Raw genomic sequence first — 22,629 nt, forward strand, 5'->3', positions numbered from 1 at the left:
GACGAGAGCCCAATGCGCGGCTGCACCAGCCCGTGTATACACGACTGCAGTTCGCGCCAAACCGAACACCTCTACCACAGGCGTGCTTCAGTGCACCGAGTGCGCGTCGCAGCTCACGCTCAACTCGTTCGCGTACCATGGCGACACGCTCCTCTGCAAGATTCACTACGTCTCGTTCTTTCAGCGCATGAACTCGTACGGCGGCGAAGACAAGTTCAAGAAGCAAAAGGACGACGTGGTCTCGGCGGCCATCGTGCAAGAGATCTCAAAGCAGCCGCCGGTCACGTACTACGAGCCCGAGCCCGAGGTAGGGTCTGCTGTCGTAGGCGACGCATGCGGCGCAGAATGAGGCTCATCGGTGCGTAGACGGAGCTGCCCATCGACGGCCGACCGCGTAAAATCTCGTCGATCACCGACTCGTTCAGCGCCAACCCGTTTCTGCTGCACGACATGCGCCTCCGGCGGCGCAACTCGGGCGAGGACGACGGCGACGACGGGACGAGCATCCGAAAGGGCACGCCGATCGTGTTCAAGGTCAAGAGCAGCCCGAAATGCGCCAACTGCTGTACGAGCGTGTACTTGCATGACCGCAAGATGGCGCTCGAGGGCAAGGTCTTCCACCACAGCTGCTTCAAGTGCGCTCAGTGTGCGACACAGCTGACGCTCAAGAACTTTACGTACGCGAGCGAAACCCTGCTCTGCAAAGGTCATTATACCGAGCGCTTCATCATGGCCAACAGCTACGCCGGTGGCGAGCAGTTTGCCAAGAAGTGAGTCTCTCTTCGTTTTCGTGCGTGCTTCTTCCATCCTCGTCCTAAACCAACTAAAGCTATATTATTACGTGTACCAGTATGCATGCGCTTCTGTCTCGCATGATGGTCCGTGCCAGCATCTGCCACTCGCGAAGTCGCACCACTGCGGTATCTTGTCACCAAGGGTATCTTGACCCTTGCTTGTCACGGACAATCCCGCAGTAGCCACGCTCGATCAGGTGCAGTGTAGGACTCGCACGCGTCGGCGCAACTGAGCGCTCGTAGCATCGAGGCGCATCGCAGTTGAAGGTAAGCCGGCCTGGTTCCTCACCCACACAGCCCACACAGCAGGCTTCGATAGACGTCTGCCACCTGATAGGATCGCTGAATATCTTCGCCCCTTCGAACTTCGAACTTCGAAACTAGCCACGACGACGACAATGGAGCATGGGGCGCCGACCGAGGGCATGGAGTGCTTGGCGACGATGGACGACATCACGGAGGACAACTACTGCGAGTACCAGACGTACCCGAGCATGACGTGGCACGCGAGCAAGTTCTGCGCCGAGGTCACGCTGCAGCTCCTCGACGCGCAGTTCCCGGCCTACATGAAGGGCGTCCAAGGTCCCATCGCCGATATGCGCCTACCGAGCTCACGTGATCGCGTGTAGAGCCCGACTGCAAGGCCGAGCTGCGCCGACTCCTCGCCAAGGGCCCGCCGATCTGGCTCGAAGACAAATACGGTTTCCCGCTGCCCGAGAATGGCGACACGCACCTCATTGCGCTGTGGTTCCTCTCGACGGGCGAAGAGCGCAGCGCGAAGCTCACGGGCGCGCTCGAAGGCGACGACCGGGAGACGCTCTGGACGGACCTCAAGCAGCTACTCACGGCCATGGAGGAAGACGACGAGACCGAGTCGTAAGACAAACCAAGAAACACGACGACGTTGGTTTCGGTGATATTATTATCGCTTCTCGCGTCGCCGCTGTACATGGCGCTTGAACACGAGCTCATTAATGCCATTCGCATGTACCATAGGGTACATGGAGAGCGCGGCTTGCTTGGTGGGTGCGCGCAGCGGCGCGCCATTGCAGCGTAGCTCATAGGCTTTCAGCACGCTCCTCCTACCGCGCATGTGATCTTGTGTTGCTGTTTTGGGGGGTGTAGAAGCTACCACGAAAGCGACCGCGTCGTCGTTGCGATTTCCCGTTGCATCATGCGCAGGAGGGTAGCCATCGTGGCGGATCGGCCCGTGCGCAAGTCGACGGATGTGCCATCCACCAGCGTCAGGCGAAAGCGCAGCACCTCGTGCGTGAGCCCGGACGCTAGCTCGACCAGCTGCGTAAGCTCTGTCGTGGACGTCGAGGGCGTGACATCTGCGAGCGCATCGTCTACAACGCTGCCACGTATGAGAGTCACTAGCAGCCGCGGCGACGCACCTCTGCCCAACCGGGCGACGTGTTGCGCCACCATTTCAGACAAGTACGAAAACGTCAAAGCGCACTTTATTGGACCAATCGACACTGCCGCAGAAAGGCCGCCACGAGGCCATCGACAATGTCATCGTCGTTGTCGCGTGTATCGCGCGCATACTCTCGGAGCACTGCCTCTTTGACTGCCGAGAGGTGCTTGGCAAGCGCCGGGAGGGACGCTTTGTTTGATTCCTTGGCATCCCGAAGGATCTGTCCCACGAGCTGGCGCAAGACGAGGTCCGCTCGGTGAAGCACGCTGGCGAGGGTCGCCGCCCGGCTGCGTTCCTACAACCATAGCATCCTTATAAGTCCTGCGCGTGACGGTTTAGCACCTTTTCAAGGACGATTTCTTGGGTTGTGTCGACTTCAGGTGTCGCCACCGCCTCCGCGATCATCGCGAGCGCAGCGTGAAGTGCAGCTCTGGTAGGCATAGGATGAGACCAAACTATTAGCGTTCGACAATAGTATACGGCATCGCGTCGGCGGAGCTCAAGTCGACGACGATCGATCGGGCTTCCCACGGATGCATGCTTGGACTTGGTGGCTCGAAGAGAGCGTGCATTCGGCGAAAGACTACGTCCGGAACCGGCGACTGCCGTGCGGCATTGCGGGCGCGGCAAAGGTCGGGCTTCGTGTCCACGTGAATCACACCAAAGCCTGCATTTCCTAATACAACAGACTCGCCGTCTTTATCAGCTCGATGCGTCGTACGCTGTCGACACAGCTGCAAGACTTTTTGCGCATGCTGCGGTAGTACATGTTGTCATCCAAGAGCAGTCTACAAGAGCTGTAGTTGGTATCTGCAACGCAGCGAAACGAGTATGGCCTACATATGGGTCTTGCCACTCGTCGAGGCTGCTGCAAGCGCACTCTCTACCTCGGTGTAGATGGCAGCAACCGCCGCTTTCCATTGCTGCGGCGCAAACGAGCCGCCGTCCGCCGCGAAGTGCGCCGCGAAGACATCGTCAAAGCTGATGCAGCGTACCTCATACGTTCTCGAAGCGGCGTCTGCGATGGCGCGGGCGAACGTCGACTTGCCGGCGCCTGGAAGGCCACAGAGGAGGAGGAGCGCGGCCATCGCCGTGCTGCCTGGCACGGTATTCGGATGTATCCGGATAAACGCATTCCCCACGACGGCGGTCTGTGTGTTCCACACGTGTGAAATGCTGGTTGCACGCAACTTGCCTGTTTATGCAACGCGTGGAGCGTGGTTTTTGTGATGGCCGTGGTGTGAGAAACACCCCCACGGCGTGTGCAAAAGCCACGGGCCACTACACGTCGCGTATTTCGGTTGGGTCGCCGTGATAAGCCGACATGGACGACTTGCGCCTGCCCGTGCGCTCGATCCTGCGCACGTCCAAGGCCCGCGTCGATGCACCTGCGAAGAAGAGCGCGATGAAGTCGCCGGCGAAGCGGCGCCGCGGCCCCGAAGGCCCAACGCCGACCAAGCCCGGGAAGGCCATGCTGCACACGATGGATTTTCTCGATGGCATCGCATCGCCGCGACGCGTGACGTTCTCGCCCTTTGTAGCGCGCACGCCCAAGCGCCCAAAGGTAGATGCATCGACCAACGACGACGAAAACACGGACGAGGACGCGGACGAAGCCGCCGCGACGGTCCGGAAGCAACGGCGGATGCGCATGCGCTTTCAGCACGTCCGCCGACAGCCCTTGCACGCACGCCTCACGAAGTGGGTGCGCGGCTGGTGGTCTGGTAAGCAATATGAGCCCCTCTTCTCGGCGGACGACGAAGCGCCCGCCCGGCCGCCGTACACACCCGTACCGGACTTTACACACGACGATCGCGCCTACAACGAACAGTACGACCGCCGAGTGGAAGAAGCCGCTCAACGCGAGAACGTTGCTCCGTCCAATGCTGTGTTTCTCGACGAGATACCGCTGGAGCTGGCGCTGCCGTGCGACGGTGCGTTCGACCAACTCGCCGACACCCTCCGCCCCCGCGTGGTCGCGCCGATCTCGCCCACGCTCGCCAAGCTCTGCGACGATCTTCCTGGTGTGCGAAGACTTTGCAGCTCGACCACGTAGACGTCCGATCCTCTATAATATGCGCACGACGAACGATGTGATGCTGTCTGTCTGCTCCCACCCGTCCTCGTTGCAGCAACACGGCCGTCGTCGTTGGCACCCATCGCAGGCGTCGCTGCCAGCTTGGCCATTGCGTGTCGCACGCGCGAGCGCGATGGGCGACGAAGACACGAGCACGAAAGGGTCGCAGAATAGATTAGGCATACACTAGTAGGCGGGACGAGCAATCCAGGTCGTGGCGTCTAGTGTTTAGGCCGTCGGCGCGGGCGCGGCGAGGAGGACGTTCTCGTCCTTCTGCTTCTTGAAGCGCTCGTCACCGCCGTACGAGTTGGTGGTCTGGAAGGCCATCATGTAGTGCGTCTTGCAGAGGAGCTTCTCGCCAAAGTACGTGTACGAGGCGATCGTGAGCTGCGACGCGCACTCGTGGCACTTGAAGCACGCCTTGTGGTAGACAAGGCCGTCCTTGGGCTTGACTTGCGTGTCGTTGAAGTACACGGCCTTCTCACACGCAGTGCACTTGGCCATGGCGAGGCAGATTCGAGATTGGCGTCCCCTCGTGACACACGAAGCCTCCTTCGTCCGGATAAGATCCCGTGGGCTTTGAATGTCAACGATTGAGATTGAGCGTTTCAATACAAACACCAAGTATAAATCTGGTTTTGAGAAAGGCAGCGAAAGATCGCAACGCTTTCGAGGCACTTTTTTATATCCTGGCCACCACACAATCACATCAAATACACTGTACGCGATTTTGGGGCGACAGGACAGAAGAATGGCGGAGGAGGCAAGAAGACGACGAAGAAGGCGCAGGATGCTACTGCCTGCTACTGGAGGAAGCCATAGAGCGGCGACTGGCCAAGGAGGCGACTGCATCGGCGGCGCAACCTCTACAGAGATGTGGCGCATGCATTACGCGCTAGTACCGGTACTACGCACTAGTAGTAGGATGCAGCTCTACTCGGCCTTCTTGGCTGCTACCACCGGCCGCGACACGGCGCGTTTCAGCAAGATGAGTGCGAGCACGAGGTTCGCGGGTAGGCTCAGCACGAGCGACACGACTGTGACACACAGCGCGACGCATTGCAGCATGTACGTCACGGGGTGGACTGCGTGCGGGGCGACGCAGTCGCTGGCGGAGGATGCTGGCAGAGGCGCCGAGGCCACACGCTGGGTGAGCTTGACATGGCCGTCGGCGTTGTGGACTGCGAGCATCGCGATGGGCGGCGACACCTGCCAGTCGAACGCGATCGAGCCAAAGTTGAGTCCGGCAAAGTATTTGGACGGCTCGACACGGTAGTGCCACGGCAGCATGAGATTCCCGAGGGTGAAGATCCATGTCGGGAAGAGCTTGAGCCGTGTGTTGACGTATTGCTGCACACAGAACCGCGTGAGGACGAGAAGGAGGAGGAGGATGTATCGTCTTACCCACGCGTGAGTCATGCCCGAGCTCGTGACTTCGGTCAGCGTCGCAGCGCCACACACGACTTGGTTGACCTCGGCGAAATGCACATCGCCGCTGTATTTCGCTCATTACGCCTATCGCACAGAGACGGACGCACCTGAGGAGGACGACGCCTTTGGCGGGCGATGTCAAAACCAAGTTGAGGAGGCGCTGGCGCGCACTCGGGAGTCGGCCCCAGTTCTCCGCGCCGTACCACCGGTCGTCTGGAAGCGCTTGGATGCCCGACCCGATGAAGTTGAAGGCCGCGGTCGACGACGTGAGCTCGGCTTCGAGCCATGCCCACTGGTCCGGGCCAAGAAAGTCCCCGTCCGGCGTGCCGTAAAGGTCTCGGTGGTAGCTAATGGCGTGGCTGAGTCGCATATAATACGTTGGTGGAGCCTACCGGACGTCGAGGAGGATAAACTTGACAGCGCGGTCGCCCGAGCCATACGTGTACGACGCATAGACGCCCTACTCAGTACACACGTGTGGCGCCACCTCGTATCTCGTCACAGACCTCTTGTTGGCGACGAGGTGAGTCCTTCGGCTCGTTGAGAAAGTCGAGGAAGAGCGCTTGGCTTTCCTTCCGGAACGGATAGACCTTGCTGCCATCGTTGCGCCCTGCCTCGGCCTCGTCAGCGTCCTCCGCAGAGGCATTGGAACGCACCGTAGTCGTGGTCGTCCCACGTGCCAATGATGGGCGTCGACGCGCGGAGTGCAGCGTACTCGGGCTGCGCGAGCTGCTTGCTAGCGCCGTCGTACTTGTGAGCAAAAGGAGCCGGCGGTGACGACGACGTACGCGTATTTCTCCGCGAGCATCGCCGGGGGCGCATCGCGGAAGAGCGGAAAGGGCGGCAGAAACGAAGACGCGTCCACGACACGGTAGTCGCCATAGATCTAACGCTGCCACATGAGCCGCTGATCCATGAGCGATCCGGTAGCATGTACATTGTCGCCGAGCCAGACAAAGAGGTCGGGTTTCTGCGCCGCGATGGCAGGCCACAGCGGCTGCTTCTCGGCCTGGTTGTTGCACGAGCCAAAGACGACGCGAGCAAGAGGCTGCTCCATCGCTCGCACGGCGGCGACGGCGGCGAGGACGACGACCAGGCTCGTCGACACCATGGTTGAAAGATGGAAGACCGAATCAGGTCCGCCAGCGGCTGTTTACCGGTGGGAAATGCATCGTGTGAAGTTTGGATTTACCACGCCGTAACCGATAAGCCAACCGGTTCCTCGAACCGATTCGTTGCCAGACTTTAACCTCTTGTATCTGGTGCTCTGGGGCATCAACGGCGGCGTGCCATGGCATTTTATCACCTTAAAAGCGCCTCTAATCGATGGGTCAAGTACGAGCGACATGAGTTTCAGACCCACGAGGGCCGAGCAAGCATCATCTCCCAGCGTAGCCCGAGAACGACGACTGCTGATTGGCTAGTATTTCGACGATTTCGTGTCTTTATGGCCAATGATATGTCTATATACACTAAATGTAAATGAAAACACTATATGCGAGGTTAGAAGTCGTCGACGCGGTGTACTCGGTCACGTTAATACAACGCTACTCGTTGGCTCGACGGCTTTACGCTCGTGCATGCATCTTTTTGTTTTATGGAAGCGATCCTACTCACTGGTGTTGATCCATTTTCATTTCGCGAAAGGGCCCAGCGTTGGCAATCGCAATGGAACGAATATAGTGTCGATCTATTGTAGACCAATTGCAACTTGATACTATAATCCCTCATGCAAGATAACGCTGGCCTACGCGTCTCTATTCCAAGCGTTGATCAAGGAGCTCTATCTGTACTCTGACGACTCTACCCAACCCACACACGCACGGTTTTGACCGGTGGGCAACACCACATGACGTGGCACGCGGACAGCGCACGATAGATTAATCAATAGAGCTACGCAGAGGTGTCGTCGGTCTGCGGCTGGAAGCTGCCACCGACGAGGAGCATGTTGCGGGGCGTAAACTGGACGCGCACGACGGGCGTCTGCTTGGTCGTAAACGTCTTGAGGAGCGCGCGGGAGCCGTGCACATGGTTGTTGGTCTTGCGCTTTTGCTTGACGTGCACGGCGACTTGCTTCTCCGACATCGCGTCGTGCCCGAGGCGATGCATGTCCCAGAGACGCACCGTGTGGTCGGCGCCACCACTGACAATCATCGAGCTTTCTTGGCTAAACATGAGCGAGTAGATGGCTTTGGAGTGGCCGAGCAGCGTATCGACGCGCTTCCCCATGTGCAAATCCCACACGTTGACAAATGCGTCTTCACCTACACACACAAGCGTCCTAGATCCGTGGGTCGCGAGCCAACGTCGTACCCGCGCTGGCAAGGTAGCGACCGTTGGGCGAGAACGCCACTGTGTGTACGGCGCCGTAGTGGCCCGTAAAGACGCGAATGCACTGCCCCGATTGCACGTCCCAGATGCGCACCGACTTGTCCGTCGAGCCCGTCGCAAGGTAGTTGTGGTTGGGATGGAAGGCGACCGTCTACCTCTCAGCGTCAGCCATCACATAGCATGACAACAGCTGGACATCAAACCTCGACGTCCGAGAGATGGCCAGCAAAGATGCGCAGCGGCTGGACGCGGTCTGTGCTCCAGAGGCGCGCCGTGCGGTCCATCGAGGCCGAAGCAAAGTAGTAGCCGAGCGGCGACATGGCCACGTCCCATACCGGGTAGCTATGGGCGCGGTAGCACACCTATGTAAGAACGCATCGATGAGACGGCATTATGTATACGTCACGTCCGCACCATGTTGCTTCGGCTCGCCAAGCTCCAGAGACGAATCGTCGTGTCGGCCGAGCTCGTGAGGGCAAAGCGCGAGTCGGGCGTGAACGCGCAGCCGTACACTGGCCCCGAGTGGCCGCGCAGCACGGCCGATCTACGCGCCAAACCTAAGGCCGAGCTTGCATATCGAATGCAGCAGTACGTGTTGTCGTGGTTGGGAAAACCACCCAGCGCCGTGCCATCTTGGCTCCACACGCGAAAGGACGAGTCGTCAAAGGCAGCACCGACGACGCTTCCGGACGCATTGAAGGCGACGTTGTTCATGTGGTCGTTCGCATTGCAGATCGTGTAACAGAGGGCCGACGGCAGCTGCACGCTATTGAGTTCGAGCCGCGCCTGCACGTTCTGTAGCTCCTAATGTATCGATGTAGAGCCATAACGCGATGTGAAGGCAACGCGAACCTCGGCCACGAGGTCGGCGGACTGCCGCAGCACGAGCTTCTCGAGGATTTCCGCGTGGAATGGCTGCGATCGGTCGGGCGTCGGCCCCACAATCGCATCTTGCGCCTTGCTACTCGCATCGTCCATCTCAACGTCCTGCAAGAAGGTTCAACATTGTAGGCACTTGCAGACAGAAGAACGCACCGTTTTCGGTGCCGGCTTGGATTTGTCGGCTGAGGCATCCTGAGAGGCCGCGTCGGGGCCACCGTCGGGGTGGCGAGGTGACGTGAGGCTGTCACCAGCGTCGGCACCGTCGCTGCCGTCACCGCCCGCCTGTGCGTTGGCCTTGGGCACCTAACGGTGTCTCATGAGAAGGCCTGTATCGACGGTGCACAACTCACCCTTCGCGGCGGGAAGACGCCCCAGCGGATCGGAATACGGTGCAAGTCTTCGAGTGTGCCAGCTTTGCCCGGGCGCGGCTCGCCACCCGCGGCCGTGACCATGTGGTGCATGTCGTACGGGCCACTCGTGATCTGCGCCGCGACGTGGTTCTCGTCCGGCGTGTGCTCGACCTCGCGCGAGATGTCATCTGTATCACGTTAGCATCCAATGCAGATCGGCGTATTGTATGGATACCTGACATTTGAAAGAGAGGTGACTCGTCCTCGTCGACCATCGGCAACGTCGAGTCGCAGGGCTGGATGAGCAAGGACGGGTGGTTGGACGTGACCGCAATGTTGACGCGCTCGTTGAGGATGTAGAGAAGCAGGAACATTTGGTAGTCGCTCAAGAACGTGTGCAGCAGTTGGAACGTCAGGAGGCTGAGCTTGACCTGGAATTTGGCATGCAAGACCTGCTTGGCGTACTCGTTCAGCGTCAAGTGCTCGCGCGTGAGGACACAGCCGAGCTGTCGCAGCTCGAGGCGGTGCAGACGCTCGTGGTCTTTCGCATGACGGCGGAAGAAGGCCTTTGCTGGCTCGGTGAAGCCCTTGGCGACGAGCTCGAGGTAGCAGTGCACAAAGAGCGGGAACGCGATTGCATGGAGCTCGAGCTTGTACATGTCCAGCGCGTTGCCGATCCATTGGAGCAGCTTCGAGTACGCATGCTCATATGCGTTCGGATCGGCCTTGTTCATGCCATGGAAGAGCACGTGGTTGGCCGCGCAGGCGTCCATCGAGAGGCCCATGTTGCGCGCAAACTCCTGCAGCTGGACAGGTCCACGGCCGACGCCCATCGGACCCATGCCCGCGCCGTTGCCCGTGTACCCGCGGAGCGTGAGGTACGAAGCGACCATCTCGTCCATGTTGGGCGGGCCGTGCATCCTTGTCGGTCGACCGTCCCGACAAAAGCCGTAGTTACCACAAAATTCAATAATGAAAAAGTGACGTCCCGATAAAGTGCGCTTTGGTCCGTGCTGGCAGCGTCGCTATTGATCAACCGCACTTAATCGAGTGCAAGCACTTCAAGGCGCAACTTTTCGATTTGGGCCATGTCGGTCGTGCGTCTCTACGGCAGCCGGCCGACGCAGTGCGGGTACTGCGCGGCGAAGAAGGAGTCGCGCCAGTACGTCCTCGAGGCCATTTCTCTAGCCATCGACGACTACCAAGCGCTCATTGACCGAGGATGGCGGCGCTCCGGCATGCACCTCTATCAGCCCGACAGAGACCACGTACGAATATGCTGTCACTGGCCCATGAGCATGGTGTCAGCGCATGGTAGATCTGCTGCGTGCCGTACACGATCCGCCTGCATGCGCCGCAGTTCACGCCCTCCAAGGCCCATGTCCGTGTCCAGCGCAAGCTCGATGCCTTCCTCGAGCACCGCCCTACTGGCTCCAAGAAGCGAAAACGCCCCGACGACGACGAGGCTGGGCCGCAGCCGAAGAAGACGTCGCCAAGTCCCACGTGTGCGATGCTCCAGGCGCAGCTAGAGACCGTCGTGTGGGCCTACCTCGAGCCTTACATCGACGACACGGCGGCGGCTTCAGCCATCTTGCAGCCCAAGATCCAGGTACGCCCGCAGCAAGTCTTGCGTGTTCATAGACGCACGACGAGTGCAGGTGCGGCGCACCAAGGCGACAGCATCCAAGATGACCGATCGAGGGACGTACACGTCGCCGGTGGCCCACGCGATCAGCGCCTATGTACGACAGCTCGCCGATCATCCACACTTCGCTCACATGCACATCCCATGCCTAGTTGAAGAAGCATGCGACATCAGCGTCCGTCTCTGCCGCCGACGTCGCAGCGGCCATTGCTGCACGCATGACGCTGCCGTCGAGCGACATGTCCGTGTCGGCCGTCAACGGTTTTCTCAACTTTTGCCTTGCGGACGAGCCGGCGCCAGCAACCGCGCCGCCACCATCGCCTCTGCCGGCACCTGCGTCCCGTCAACGTAGCAAGCGCGACTGGGTGCTTGAGACCGTCCGGCCGATCAACACGCCAGAGATCTACGACGTCTACAAGGCGTACCAAGCGCATGTCCATGCCGACACGGCCGTCACGCCGTCCTCGTTCGAGTCGTTTCTTGTCCAGTCGCCGTTGCCGGCGGTGCCGGGGTCCGCCGAAGGCTCGTTCTTTCAGCTGTACCGCCTCGACGGCGAGCTTGTGGCGGTTGGCGTCATTGACGTCCTCGGTGCCAACTGGGTACATGCATCCCATCTACTAGTAAGGGGTTCACGATACGTGGTCTAGTCGTCCGTGTACTTTTTCTACAAGCCAAACTACGCGCACCTCCAGCTCGGAACGTACTCGGCGCTGCGCGAGATTGCCCGCTGCACGCGTGGCTACTACTACATGGGCTACTACATTGGAAGCTGCGTCAAGATGCAGTACAAGGCGCGCTTCACGCCGTCCGAGCTCCTCTGTCCCAAGACGCTGACGTTTGTGCCATTGACACCCGACGTCCAAGCCCGCGCCGACGCCGACGCCTCCAAGGTCGTCCAGCTCGCGACCAGCCCGCTCGTCGCTTCGACGCCGCAAGACGACGACGTGATCGATGCCATCGTGCTGGTCTTTCCCGACTGCGCTGTCTGCGTCAAAGACGCAAAAGCGTCGTTGCATCCCGTCGTGCTCGAGCACCTATCCGACTTTGCCGCCATGGTGGGCCCGCACTTGGCGAGCCGTCTCCGCGTGCAAATGTTCTAGCCCATTAACTGCGTCTAGGTAGTACTACGTTTTAGGAGGAACTATGTATTCGTGCAGCACCAACAACCTTGACAAGAAGACAATACCTATTGGTCGTCCGCGTCGACAGACGCACCTGCCATCGAATCCATAATCTGTACCAGAGCTCTCTGACAGTTGTTTGTCGAGGTCTGGCAGCCAGTGAAGCCTTCGTAGCCGCTCTCAGCGCACGCACCGAGCAGTCTACGTACGGTAACCAGCGAGGCAGGCAGCCAGATGTACAGTACCGTAGCCAGCCGACAAACTTCTGGCAACTGACACGGTGTTGATGACTTGTCGGCGACAAGTCATCATCAACACGGACATCAACTTGACGGCGCCGCAACCGTACAAGATACATCCGCCACCTCATCCGGATAACACGACGGACGATGTTTGCGGACCGCCGACCCTGCCTGCTGCCGATGGCATGGCATGACCATGCTGCGCAGGGCGACGATGACGCGACGACCGCGCTGCTCGCTAGCGCTGGCTTTGTAGCGCACCACGAGACAGGTTCGGCGCCCTTTTCTTCTGCAGCATTCCGATGAAGCGAGTAGTCGTGGACGTGGCGTGTGCGCCGGTGGCCGAGGTACTCGCTCGCCGTAGCAAGTCGATGGTGGAGCGACGTGTAGGATGCGTACTCGGGGGATGTGTGCTTGCGCCAAAGCGTCGAGCTCAAGTTTGGTGCGTTGTTCTGTGGACCACGTCGATCGCACCATCTAAGAACTGATGGACAGGCGACTTTGTGGCCTACTACGAGGCCAAGCGACGAGGCCAATCGCACTGGCTCATGGACACGGAAGACGAGCTTCAGTTCTACCTCGCGCAGTGTCCGCTGCAGTCGACAACGCCGGCGACGCCAGCGGTGCTGCCGCACTTGGCCTCGACCTTTCCGCCGTGCGACAAACATCCCGTGTCGAATTTCCTAGTTGATGCGTGCGATGGTATAGACCAAAGGCGATCGCGGAGATGGCACTGACCCAAGTGAATTTGTGGATGACACTGCAAGCGAGCCGCACGACACTGCACTATGACGCGTACGACAACGTGCTCACGGTCGTCCGTGGCGCCAAGCATGTCAAGCTCTTTGCGCCGACATCCGACGTCGGCGCACATCCCGTGACCTCAAAGTCCGCCAATCACGCACGATTGACGCTCGACGAACTTGACGCGCGCGCACCCGACGCAACGTTCACCGTGACCCCAACCGGTCGGTTTGCCGTACGCGTAAAATCCATCGAACGCCCCTGCTCCACGTAGACGCTCTCTTCATCCCCGAGGGCTGGTGGCACCAGGTCGATACGACTGCAAATGACCTTCTAGCTAACCTTCCAGTAGGTCTCGTCGGACCCGTTCACGATCGCGGTCAACTATTGGTTTGACGGTCTTCGACCGGCGCTGGTCCAGCACCCGCACATGCAGCCCTACTACGCTCGAGGTGCAGACTCGACGCATTTGATACGTCGATGCATTGCTATGTCGCAGTGCTCTTGGAAGACATGCTGGCGCACGCCCGAAAGCAGGCGCTGCAGGCGTACCTCGATCGACAGCAAGTTACACTTGGCACGGTAGGTGGTCTCAAGCAAGTAGTACTATGTATATGGCTCATCGATGGTCTAGTCGCTGCCTTTCCCGTACATCCTACGTCGACCGCAATGAACCAAGCAGCTCATGTTGAGATCTAGAGACGCCGCTGCGATGGCCATGGCGGCACACGTGGCCACACACGCGACAACGACGCCGGCGCTGCTGAGTCTCGTGCCGCGTCGTGACATCCACTGCGTCTGCCTTGCGCTGAGTGCGAGCTTTCCGGTAGCGTGGAAGCAGCTGCTGCAGAAGGACGCACCGACCGAAGTGCTCGAGCTGCTCACGGAAGCGTGGGACGACCACGAGGCGATCGTCCACACGACGCGGGTGGCGTCACCTGGCGCGTACTTTGAGGCAATTTACGCGCCCTTCTCGCTGGACGAGCAAGAGGAGCTTCAGGCGCACTTGCTCGCGGCCAAAGAAGCCTTTGCACTGCACGTTTGTCACGACCTTTTGCGGTCGACCCTCGGGCTCTCGAGCTGAGTTTTAAAAACGACGAGGATGGGGTTGATTGTACTATGAATCATTTTTGTCAACTCCCCACTCGCTATTTATACAGCATTTATTTTTGCGTTGCAGGTACCATACTCTGCAATGAAGTACATCTCGTCCGTGCTACGGTCGTCCACGGTGCGTCGGTCGAGCGCCCACTCGCGCAGTAGTGAGAAGGCCCATGTGATAGAGCGTGGCGCGGTCGTCTCGCCACGCACCGTGTTGCTTGGCCTCGTGCTCAACTCGTCGGAATTCCTCTTTGTCGCCTCGATCATGGATCTCGACTGGACCGGTCTCTGGGAGCGGCAGTCGGTGACTGCGACGCCGTCCTTTGCCCGCGACTGGTCGCTTCTCGAGTCGAACTGCGCGCTTGATCGAGAGGGCTTCGTGCCCGCCACTTGCGCGGTGATCCGAGAGCTCCATGGCGCTACGATGCCCACGATCGGGCGGCTTCTCGGCTCGCAGTGGCAACCAACGACGCCCGTGCGCGTCACCGCCTGCGTCATGGGCGCCACGGCCGGGTTTGGCGCTGTTCTCTTTTTAGCGTTCGATTTGAACGGACCACCCGCAACGTGTACGCTTGCGTCGACGTCGTCACTGATTTTAGGGCTCGCCCTCCTCGAAGCCACGCTCTATGAACCGACGACGCCGCGCTTTCTGCTCAGCACCTTTGTCGACGCGCGTGACGTCATGACAATGACACGGACCGACACGTCCGGTGCCGCAACGACCGTCACGGCCAACGTCACCAAGGTGTGCATTACACCGGACGGCCAACACGTGACACCGGCGTCGCATAACGTCACGAGTTGGGCGTTTGCGTCGCATCCCATGGGGAGTCGGTGAGGGTTCACACACGCGTGCGCCGCCTACGTTCTCTTTCCCAGCGACGCCGTGCTCTAGCCTTTGATTATCCCGTACATCGGTGCCTTCTCGCGTCGCCAGATTCGCGTCGGCTGGACATGTCATCATGACGTAGCCAACGCCAACGAAATCACCTTGTTTCAGGCCATCTTGGTACCGACGATCTTGCATTTGGTCAACGGCGATTTTCTGACAACGCTCTTGGGGTGGCGCGGCGTCCTGCGCCAGCAACCCGTGCCGACATATGACTTTGTCTCGGGCCTCGAGCGCCGGCGCCTCGCGCTTCTCTTCCTCCTGCTCGTGCGGCTCCCAGCTCTCGGGTACATTAAAGTGACGCGCCTGTACATGGTCACGACAGAGGACTTTGGAATCTACTGCATTGCGATGCTCATGGTGAGCGGTCTGCCCGTGTTTGCGTTTTGTTGTTGCTGCCTTCTTCTTCACATGCTGCCGACGCCACGAGCGCTACGGGGGCGAGCGATTCGCGTCCTCGCACCACTTTTTATGCTGGGGACCATGTTCTCGGTCCTCATTGCCACGTGCATCTGCACGAACCCGCAGAGCACGCACCAAGACCCGATCTGGCGTCGCCCATCGTCGCTCTCGCTGCATCTGCCGAGGACCAAGACGCCGTTAGCCCTCGGTGCGTACGTATCAAAGGACGTGCCGTCGGTGGCGACGCTGCTTGCTGGAGAGATTGCGGCCTGCGTGGGGCTCACGCTCGTGGTGAGCATCGCCGTGCCCATGTGGCAGCACCGGCGCTGGACGCTCGACACGACGTTTTTTGCCCGCAACGAGTTCTTGGCGCGCGAGCGCCCCCGTCGATCATTACCGTCCTGCCCTTGTACGAAGACGACTGCATCAAGTACGGAACCAAAATCTTTGCCCAACCGAGCTTGATTGCGCTCCTTGGCTACGTGTTTATCGAAGTCGCGCCCAAAACGCGCCAAGATATTGCCGTCAATAAGGACGCGACGAGTGCGCCCGCAGAGTTCCTACTGCTCTCCATGTACGACCTCGTGCCGACGCTGTTGCCGTGGAAACTGCGGTGTCCGCACCTTGTGGGCTCCGTGCTCAACTATCAGTATATACCGGCGGCGCCTAGTGCCGTCGTCGGTCGCCACTCCAAGTATGTGCCGACCAAAGGCATGTGTGTGAGCTAAGGGAATATGCACTGTCATACGTTTCAATCATATTGAGTGTCGTCGTGACAAGTTGGTTCGCACGCACCGGCACGTTCACGAACTGTCCTGCGACATGTGTCCAGAGCCATCGTAACCGTCCGCATCCAGATCAAAATAGCTTAAAAAGGTAGCTTTAAGGAAGCCAGTCCCCGAGATGGTCCTCCAACGGTTCGTGTCGTCCCTGCTATCGACGCTGCCGTCGCGCCGGTCGAGCATGTACTCGGCTGGCAAGTCAGAGAAGGCGCATACGATCGAATACAGCGCCAAAGTACCTCAGCGGACAGTTCTCTTGCGACTCGTCCTCAACACATCCGAGTTCAGCCTTGTCGCGGTCCTCATCACGTCGATCCTCATATTGTACTCGAATGGACTCTGGAACCGACAGTCGACAACGGCGTCGCCAGCGTTTGCGCGCGACTGGTCGCTTCTCGAGGCCAACTGCGTCCTCACAGCAGGCGGCTTTGACGCGACAACGTGTTCGCAGACTCGGGCCATCGCCGATGCCATGCACAGCGTCGCGCAGACACTCGTGCGTCAAGTGCCGTCAGCGCCCGTCTACGTCACGACCTGCGTGATGGGTGCGGACGTCGAGTTTGGCGCGATTCTGCTCCTTTTTTCCCCGCTGTCGGCGCCCCGTGGCCTGCGTCACGTCACCGTCCGTGTCATTGTCCGTCCTTGGGCTCGCGCTTCTCGAGACAGCGATGAACGGGACAACGCCCGCCTTTTTGCTCTCGAGTTACATGGACACCGCGGACAGTGCCATCGAAACACGCGTCGACTCGTCCGGCAAGCTGACGTCCGTGGCTGGGAGTGTCACCAAGACGCTTGTCGCGCCCGATGGTCGGACAGCACCTTGGCACACGAACTTTAATCACTCGACTTGGGCGTTTGCGTCACAGCCGATTGGAGCGCGGTACGAGTGCACGTACGGCTGTGTGGCCGAAGTGCTCTTGTCACCAAGTGCAGCGAACGATGGCGTCGTCACGTACAAAGGACTCGCTTCGTCCAAGACCCTTGGCGTCGGCTGGACCTGCTCGCACACCGTGTCCAACTACATGGACTTTGTCGTCTTGCAGCCGCTGTTCGTGCTCGTGATTTTGCACTTGGTGAATGGTGATTTCTTTACGACACTCTTGGGCTGGTCCGGCGTCCTCAGTCGCAAGCCCGTGCTCACGTACGACTTTGTGTCGAGCATGGAGCGCCGACGCCTCGCGCTGCTCTTCCTCTCGATTGTGCGCATCCCATCGCTCGGGTACGTCGAAGTCACGCGGTTGTACTTGGAAACGACCGGTCACTTCAACGTCCACTGCATCGCAGTGCTCATGGTGAGCGGGCTCCCCGTATTTTTCGTCTACTGGGGCATCATCCTTCTGCAGCGAGTGCATGCGCCGCGCTGGTGCCACGGCCGAGCCGTCCGCGTCATCTCGCCGCTTCTGCTGCTCGGCACGGTGATATCGAGCGTCGTTGTGACGTGCAACTTTCAAAATGTCAAAACCACACTCCAGGACCCGCTTTGGCACCGACCGCCGCCGACCGAGGTTGCCGCTTACTTGCCCTACACGAATCGCTCGTTCGCGCTTGGCGCGCTTGCCACCTTGGAGGTGCCCACCGCGGTGTCACTCTTGCAGCCCACGGTGTTGGCGTGCCTCTTTGGAACGCTGGCAATCAGTATCGTATTCCCGATGCTACTGCAGCGCCGTGTGTTGCTGGACTTGCGCTACTTTGCGAGAAATGACTTCTTAGCGACGCAGTTCATGCCGTCGTATGTGACAGTACTACCATTGTACGAAAACGACTGCATCAAGTACGGCACCAAGCTCTTTGTAAAGCCCAGCACGATTGCAATGCTCGGCTACGCCATGATCAAGGAAGCGCCGGTGACGCACAAGGTTGCCGTCATCACCAAAGACGACATGACTGGGAATGCGCGCAACACAGCCGCCAATGCAAGCTCGAACGCCGTAGCAATCGTGTCAGTGTACGATCTCATGCCGTCATTGCTGCCGCACGCACTCTTGCCACCGCACATTGTAGCATGGATCGACAACTACCAATTCAAGCCCGCGCCGCCACACACCACGCTCACCAAAACGACCTCATATCGACCGACAAAAGGCTCATGCGTGAGCTAACAAGTGCCCATATATACACTTATATGCACCGGAGCGCGCCGCCTAAGGCGCCAGGTGCCCTTGGAATGGCGTCACCCAAATCCAGCCAAAAAAATATCGAACCCACTCAAAAAATCGAACCCACTCAAAAATCAAAGCGCTAGAAATGCAGACATTTTTTGAAAAGGCTGATTACGGAGCCGTGCGACCGTCGACTCGCCACGGCGGGAAGCGGCGTTGGTTGCCAGCATAGTACAAGCACACACGGTTGCCTGCCGGGTCACGGAAGCGGCTCTCGCGCCAGAGCCACGACTTGTCTTCTGGGAGCTCGTCAAAGACAACGCCCTGCTCCGATAGCGCCGCGACGGTCGCATCCACGTCGTCAACTTCAAAGTACAGGGTCATGGCGTGGTGCCCCGGCATTTCAGGAACAGTTTGGTCCACTTTTTCAAGGGAGAACGTGCTGCCGGCCGCGCCGTCTTCAAAGCGCGCGTACGTCTCTGTGACGACGATCGGCAAGCAGCCAAGTCGCGAGTAAAACGCAATGGACGCTGAGAGATCCGTCGCCGGAAGCGTAAACTGGTTGAAGCGCATTGAGAGTCGAATGGAAAATGAGCCATGCGCGCTAGTTCGTGTGAACGTAGGTTGTATTGTGTCGGCTTGCCCCAGCTCGGACCGATCGCGATCCTTCGAGACCAAGCGGCGAGTGGGTCCGAGCTCGGCTCTGGCATGGATCAACGACGAACAACCAACAACGTTACCACGAATGTCCTACCGGTAATAGATCCGCCAAACTCATTCATAATCAATCCATTGCAACGACGGTAGGGTCGCCCTGTGGACATCTGTCTTCTCACTGTGTGCGAATATTGTGTTGACAACTTTTGTACTGTCCGTTTATATAAAATACTACTAGTAATTCATGCTCGACGACATCAACGACCTCAGAACGGAATACTCAACTGTTTGACTTGTTTTCGAAGTTTTAATAACTCTGAAACCCTTACTGCAGGCGCACCCGACACTAGAGACCCATGGCCTCCTCAATAGCAGGCGCCATTCGCACGGCACGCAAATGGATTCATGCATGAAGCGGGGTTATATAATATAATGGTAGAAGATGGCTCTCATTAGTAGGAAAATTCAGCTAGTGGCTCCACGGAAATCACCCCGATCTGCCTGACAGAGAAGTATAACTCAGTGGTATCATACTCTGTGTTTGCATCACGTCTATTTTGTGAAATATAAAATTTCACAGGTAAGACTTTACCTACTAATGAGTTAATTCCCTGTGAGGAGTCGAGCAGGCATTGCTAGGATTTAATGTGGCATCAAACTAAATCCATTCTCTCGGGCCCTGGCTGATTTTTCCAATTGCACCAATCCAAATGCTTCCTTCAAACATGTCACAGAAAACGCCCATGGCACCAATGAGCCGGCAGCCCAAGTACTGCGACAATCGCGGCGCGGCCATTGAGGACCTCCTCGAGATACTCCACACGGGGTCTGCTTCAAACAAAGTCGCAGCGCTTCATCGCCTTCGGAACGTTGCGGCGCACGATGCAGCTTGCGTGCCGGTCGTGGTCCGCGCGAGTTTACCGCACTTGCTAAAGCTGCTTTGGCACCGGGACCGCGCCAAGCTGCATGGCGGTATCGCGTCGGCTCTGGAAGCCATGTCAGGAGCGAGGACCTTTGCCGCTGCTGTGGATCCGCACCGGAGCTCGCTGACGTCCATCCTCGGTGCGCTGCTCCAGGTCGATGACAGCGCCGCCGTCGTCGATGCGGTCGATGTGATCGCCAATGTTGTCGACGCAACCGAGTCCTTGGCGCTGCTGCGTGGACTGCCACTTCCAAGCACACTTCTTCGGCTCCTAGACAAACACGATGACGAGGTGCGCGTCGCGGCCTTGCGGACGCTGTGGCGGATTGCGTACTACGACCACGCAGCGCGCGATACCATTGCCGCCGCCGCGCACCAGAGCATCAATGATGGCAATCACGAGATCATGGGCTATGCAGAACGCATATGTGCACTCTGCACGCCGACCCGAGAGAGCGTTCGCGTCTCGTGCATCAAGTACAATCAAGAAGACAAGTAAAGGGGTAGTAGATCCGATCGCTTTTACTCATTTCTACTTTGGCCCGTCGGACTGTCTTCGGCGTCGCTCTCATTGTCCTTGCACTCTTCAGGGTCGTCCGCCATGGAGTCGCGCCGAAGCACGGCAGCGACGGTGGGCGGCAGGTCGTCGACATCTTGGGGCACGAGCGTTCGTCGACGTGTGCGGGACTGCGAGCGCAGTTTGACGAGCGCCGCCAAGCCAACCGCCATCGCGACACCTGCGACAGCCCCACGCCCGCGAGAAGGTAGCTGTCATCGTACGCCATCGTCGCTGGGTTCGATGCCCGCGCCGCGATGACTTGCGGCGAACCATACATGTCGGTGGCCGAATCGAACAGTGCCGTCGCCTTCGCCGCATCCTGCACGACTTGAAACTGCAGCGCTGGTATCGCTGCCATGCACGAGACATCCAAGGCCGTGACATTGCCGTTGGTCGCTACAAATTGATCCAGTAACTGAGCACCGCAGCTGCCGCCCTAATAACCAGCATCCGCAATGAAACACACGCTTCAAGTCGCGAACGAGGTGTACCGGCGTCAACGCCGTCGAGAGCACCGAGTGGCCGCCGTCGGGGAAGCGCAGGAGCCGCGTCCGAGCAGATGCGAGTGACGCATTCGCGGCCAGCGCGTACAAAGGCAGCGTCTGTGCATCCAAGTCACCCGAGAGGAGGAGCACACTCGTGGTCGGCGGCAATGGCGGCGACACGTTCCAGTACTTGTCGTGGGCATAAGCAAAGCTCATGCGCGGGGCCGGCACGTCCCGGCAGGCGCCGTCTCGACTCCCGCCCGTGTAGAGACAATAGTCGACAAGGCGTTGGGCAATACTGTCTATCGGCTGCCACGTCGTCGCGGCGGCTTGTGCCTGCAGCTCGGCCAGCGTCTGCGACGCCCAGAGCTCGTTGTAGACGATGGTATTGTGCAGTAGCATCGAGCCGCCGTCGATCGGTAGCGGGGCCACTGCGTTCGCGACGAGGTTTTGTACAAAGCGAGCGTGCGACTCGTAGTCGTCGAGGCACTTGCGCAGGTGGTAGAGCACTGCGGGAATCATATTGCGCTGCGACGGCTCGCGAAATAGGCGCCCGAGCGTCGACCGAAGGAGGGACGTCGACGGCAGCGCGCGGGCACAGGCTGTGTCATTGGCATCGATTTTGGCAAGGAGCTGCCGCGCTAGCGTCTGCGACGATGGACCGACCTTGGAGGCACAGAACGGGTCGCGGTCGCAGCGCGCATAAAAGGCAGTTTCTGGTCAAGCACAAGAGGTGTGAGGACGGTACTTGGTTGTCGTCGAGGTCGTACCTGCCACCGCGACGTCGGCGTCCCACTGGCTATAGAGCTTCATGGGGCTCGCCGACATGACGCTGTCGAGGACATAGCCCTTGACGGTAGGCGGCGAAAAGTGCATGAGCCGTTGCGCCCAGTACGTGCCGTAGCTCACGCCGTAGATGTACGCCTCTTCGTGGCGCAGCGACGGGCCTTGGAGGAGCGCGGCGAGGTCCGTGGCTGCGCTCGTGACGGAGAAGCCGCTCGGAGCGTCGGCGCCGTATTTGGCCTTAAGCGCCGCAAAGCAGCCGACCGTATCAGCGCCAACACACGCATCTTCGAGCCGGCTGCTGCGCCCCGTGCCCCGGTGGTCCATCGTATAGACGCTCACCGAGCCGTTCGCGGCGTCGTACGCGCGCACCATGGCCTCGTCGACTATTATCGTTGCATGCTGTCAATGACCGAGAAGAAAAAGGCAGGCGACGTACGGCTCGACGAGGGGAGGCCCGGGCCGCCTTGGAGGAACCAAAGCGATTTGGCCGGTACTGCCATCGACGGGATCCGCTCGAGATGCACGGAGAGCGTCGCGTTGCTGTGGCAAACTCCCGGGTAGCAAAGCGGTACGAGGACGTCGGCGCACTGGGCGCGCGGCGACGTGCGCGTCGGGCAGTCACGCCACGTAGCGGCAAAGTCGATGGCGGCCGCGACCGGCGCGAGGAGCGCGAGGAGGCGCGTCATGCTCGGCGGTTGTCTGAAAAGTGTGGTGCGGGCGTTCGATGGTCCCACCATCTGGTACAATCGGGTGTCATAGCAACGGATCGACCGACGACGGTGCGACGGAATCGCAAAGTGCAAGGGCGCACGCTGCTGTAGGGATCTTGGGGCTGCGCAAGCATTGCGGCTTGACGTCAAACGTGTGAAGCTCAGCGTCGGGGCACGGCTGGCGCTGGTGCGTCGTCGAG

At 59.5% G+C, this 22,629-nt stretch overlaps 13 protein-coding genes across 13 annotated transcripts; 7 read left to right on the forward strand and 6 right to left on the reverse strand.

The window, feature by feature from the left end:
• Positions 1 to 1,177: 1,177 nt before the first annotated feature.
• On the forward strand, positions 1,178 to 1,674 carry SPRG_07541 (hypothetical protein; the record flags this gene model as incomplete). The annotated part of the gene is made up of 2 exons (XM_012346676.1): positions 1,178 to 1,376; positions 1,424 to 1,674. Exons 1-2 carry the CDS (start codon positions 1,193 to 1,195, stop codon positions 1,672 to 1,674), a joined length of 435 nt encoding a protein of 144 aa, XP_012202066.1. The 5' UTR covers positions 1,178 to 1,192.
• A 42-nt stretch (positions 1,675 to 1,716) lies between these two features.
• On the reverse strand, positions 1,717 to 3,302 carry SPRG_22201 (hypothetical protein; the record flags this gene model as incomplete). Its single annotated transcript, XM_012346729.1, has 8 exons — positions 1,717 to 1,737; positions 1,786 to 1,876; positions 1,927 to 2,143; positions 2,275 to 2,509; positions 2,557 to 2,644; positions 2,695 to 2,852; positions 2,936 to 3,002; positions 3,055 to 3,302. The coding sequence occupies 8 exons, from the start codon at positions 3,300 to 3,302 to the stop codon at positions 1,717 to 1,719; spliced, it is 1,125 nt and encodes a 374-aa protein (XP_012202119.1).
• Positions 3,303 to 3,521: 219 nt separating this feature from the next.
• On the forward strand, positions 3,522 to 4,377 carry SPRG_07543 (hypothetical protein). Its single transcript, XM_012346677.1, has one exon. The coding sequence runs from the start codon at positions 3,539 to 3,541 to the stop codon at positions 4,268 to 4,270; it is 732 nt and encodes a 243-aa protein (XP_012202067.1). The 5' UTR covers positions 3,522 to 3,538; the 3' UTR covers positions 4,271 to 4,377.
• Positions 4,378 to 4,519: 142 nt separating this feature from the next.
• SPRG_07544 (hypothetical protein) lies at positions 4,520 to 4,795 on the reverse strand (the record flags this gene model as incomplete). The annotated part of the gene is made up of 2 exons (XM_012346678.1): positions 4,520 to 4,678; positions 4,724 to 4,795. 2 exons carry the CDS (start codon positions 4,793 to 4,795, stop codon positions 4,520 to 4,522), a joined length of 231 nt encoding a protein of 76 aa, XP_012202068.1.
• A 367-nt stretch (positions 4,796 to 5,162) lies between these two features.
• On the reverse strand, positions 5,163 to 6,833 carry SPRG_07545 (hypothetical protein; the record flags this gene model as incomplete). The annotated part of the gene is made up of 8 exons (XM_012346679.1): positions 5,163 to 5,641; positions 5,696 to 5,786; positions 5,830 to 6,069; positions 6,115 to 6,182; positions 6,229 to 6,332; positions 6,379 to 6,458; positions 6,511 to 6,608; positions 6,660 to 6,833. The coding sequence occupies 8 exons, from the start codon at positions 6,831 to 6,833 to the stop codon at positions 5,225 to 5,227; spliced, it is 1,272 nt and encodes a 423-aa protein (XP_012202069.1). The 3' UTR covers positions 5,163 to 5,224.
• Positions 6,834 to 7,551: 718 nt separating this feature from the next.
• On the reverse strand, positions 7,552 to 10,245 carry SPRG_07546 (hypothetical protein). Its single transcript, XM_012346680.1, has 9 exons — positions 9,521 to 10,245; positions 9,286 to 9,473; positions 9,089 to 9,238; positions 8,906 to 9,040; positions 8,646 to 8,857; positions 8,468 to 8,597; positions 8,257 to 8,415; positions 8,036 to 8,204; positions 7,552 to 7,986 (listed from the first exon to the last, which is right to left on the reverse strand). Exons 1-9 carry the CDS (start codon positions 10,203 to 10,205, stop codon positions 7,616 to 7,618), a joined length of 2,199 nt encoding a protein of 732 aa, XP_012202070.1. The 5' UTR covers positions 10,206 to 10,245; the 3' UTR covers positions 7,552 to 7,615.
• A 128-nt stretch (positions 10,246 to 10,373) lies between these two features.
• On the forward strand, positions 10,374 to 12,109 carry SPRG_07547 (hypothetical protein; the record flags this gene model as incomplete). The annotated part of the gene is made up of 4 exons (XM_012346681.1): positions 10,374 to 10,553; positions 10,604 to 11,081; positions 11,105 to 11,529; positions 11,578 to 12,109. 4 exons carry the CDS (start codon positions 10,374 to 10,376, stop codon positions 12,028 to 12,030), a joined length of 1,536 nt encoding a protein of 511 aa, XP_012202071.1. The 3' UTR covers positions 12,031 to 12,109.
• A 364-nt stretch (positions 12,110 to 12,473) lies between these two features.
• On the forward strand, positions 12,474 to 14,121 carry SPRG_07548 (hypothetical protein; the record flags this gene model as incomplete). The annotated part of the gene is made up of 10 exons (XM_012346682.1): positions 12,474 to 12,564; positions 12,609 to 12,640; positions 12,684 to 12,735; positions 12,789 to 12,948; positions 13,002 to 13,261; positions 13,312 to 13,346; positions 13,390 to 13,489; positions 13,537 to 13,619; positions 13,672 to 13,685; positions 13,737 to 14,121. The coding sequence occupies 10 exons, from the start codon at positions 12,474 to 12,476 to the stop codon at positions 14,119 to 14,121; spliced, it is 1,212 nt and encodes a 403-aa protein (XP_012202072.1).
• A 111-nt stretch (positions 14,122 to 14,232) lies between these two features.
• SPRG_07549 (hypothetical protein) lies at positions 14,233 to 16,157 on the forward strand (the record flags this gene model as incomplete). Its single annotated transcript, XM_012346683.1, has 3 exons — positions 14,233 to 14,968; positions 15,110 to 15,814; positions 15,847 to 16,157. The coding sequence occupies 3 exons, from the start codon at positions 14,233 to 14,235 to the stop codon at positions 16,155 to 16,157; spliced, it is 1,752 nt and encodes a 583-aa protein (XP_012202073.1).
• A 137-nt stretch (positions 16,158 to 16,294) lies between these two features.
• On the forward strand, positions 16,295 to 18,343 carry SPRG_07550 (hypothetical protein). The gene is made up of 2 exons (XM_012346684.1): positions 16,295 to 16,833; positions 16,874 to 18,343. The coding sequence occupies exons 1-2, from the start codon at positions 16,333 to 16,335 to the stop codon at positions 18,308 to 18,310; spliced, it is 1,938 nt and encodes a 645-aa protein (XP_012202074.1). The 5' UTR covers positions 16,295 to 16,332; the 3' UTR covers positions 18,311 to 18,343.
• Positions 18,344 to 18,481: 138 nt separating this feature from the next.
• SPRG_07551 (hypothetical protein) lies at positions 18,482 to 18,889 on the reverse strand (the record flags this gene model as incomplete). Its single annotated transcript, XM_012346685.1, has 1 exon — positions 18,482 to 18,889. Exon 1 carries the CDS (start codon positions 18,881 to 18,883, stop codon positions 18,482 to 18,484), a length of 402 nt encoding a protein of 133 aa, XP_012202075.1. The 5' UTR covers positions 18,884 to 18,889.
• An 821-nt stretch (positions 18,890 to 19,710) lies between these two features.
• On the forward strand, positions 19,711 to 20,405 carry SPRG_07552 (hypothetical protein; the record flags this gene model as incomplete). The annotated part of the gene is made up of 1 exon (XM_012346686.1): positions 19,711 to 20,405. One exon carries the CDS (start codon positions 19,711 to 19,713, stop codon positions 20,386 to 20,388), a length of 678 nt encoding a protein of 225 aa, XP_012202076.1. The 3' UTR covers positions 20,389 to 20,405.
• A 6-nt stretch (positions 20,406 to 20,411) lies between these two features.
• Positions 20,412 to 22,405, reverse strand: SPRG_07553 (hypothetical protein; the record flags this gene model as incomplete). The annotated part of the gene is made up of 5 exons (XM_012346687.1): positions 20,412 to 20,576; positions 20,627 to 20,884; positions 20,940 to 21,649; positions 21,704 to 22,102; positions 22,156 to 22,405. 5 exons carry the CDS (start codon positions 22,403 to 22,405, stop codon positions 20,412 to 20,414), a joined length of 1,782 nt encoding a protein of 593 aa, XP_012202077.1.
• Between the last annotated feature and the right edge of the window lie 224 nt (positions 22,406 to 22,629).

This window comes from Saprolegnia parasitica (genome assembly GCF_000151545.1).
Source record: "Saprolegnia parasitica CBS 223.65 unplaced genomic scaffold supercont2.30, whole genome shotgun sequence".
Classification (NCBI taxonomy): domain Eukaryota; phylum Oomycota; class Saprolegniomycetes; order Saprolegniales; family Saprolegniaceae; genus Saprolegnia; species Saprolegnia parasitica.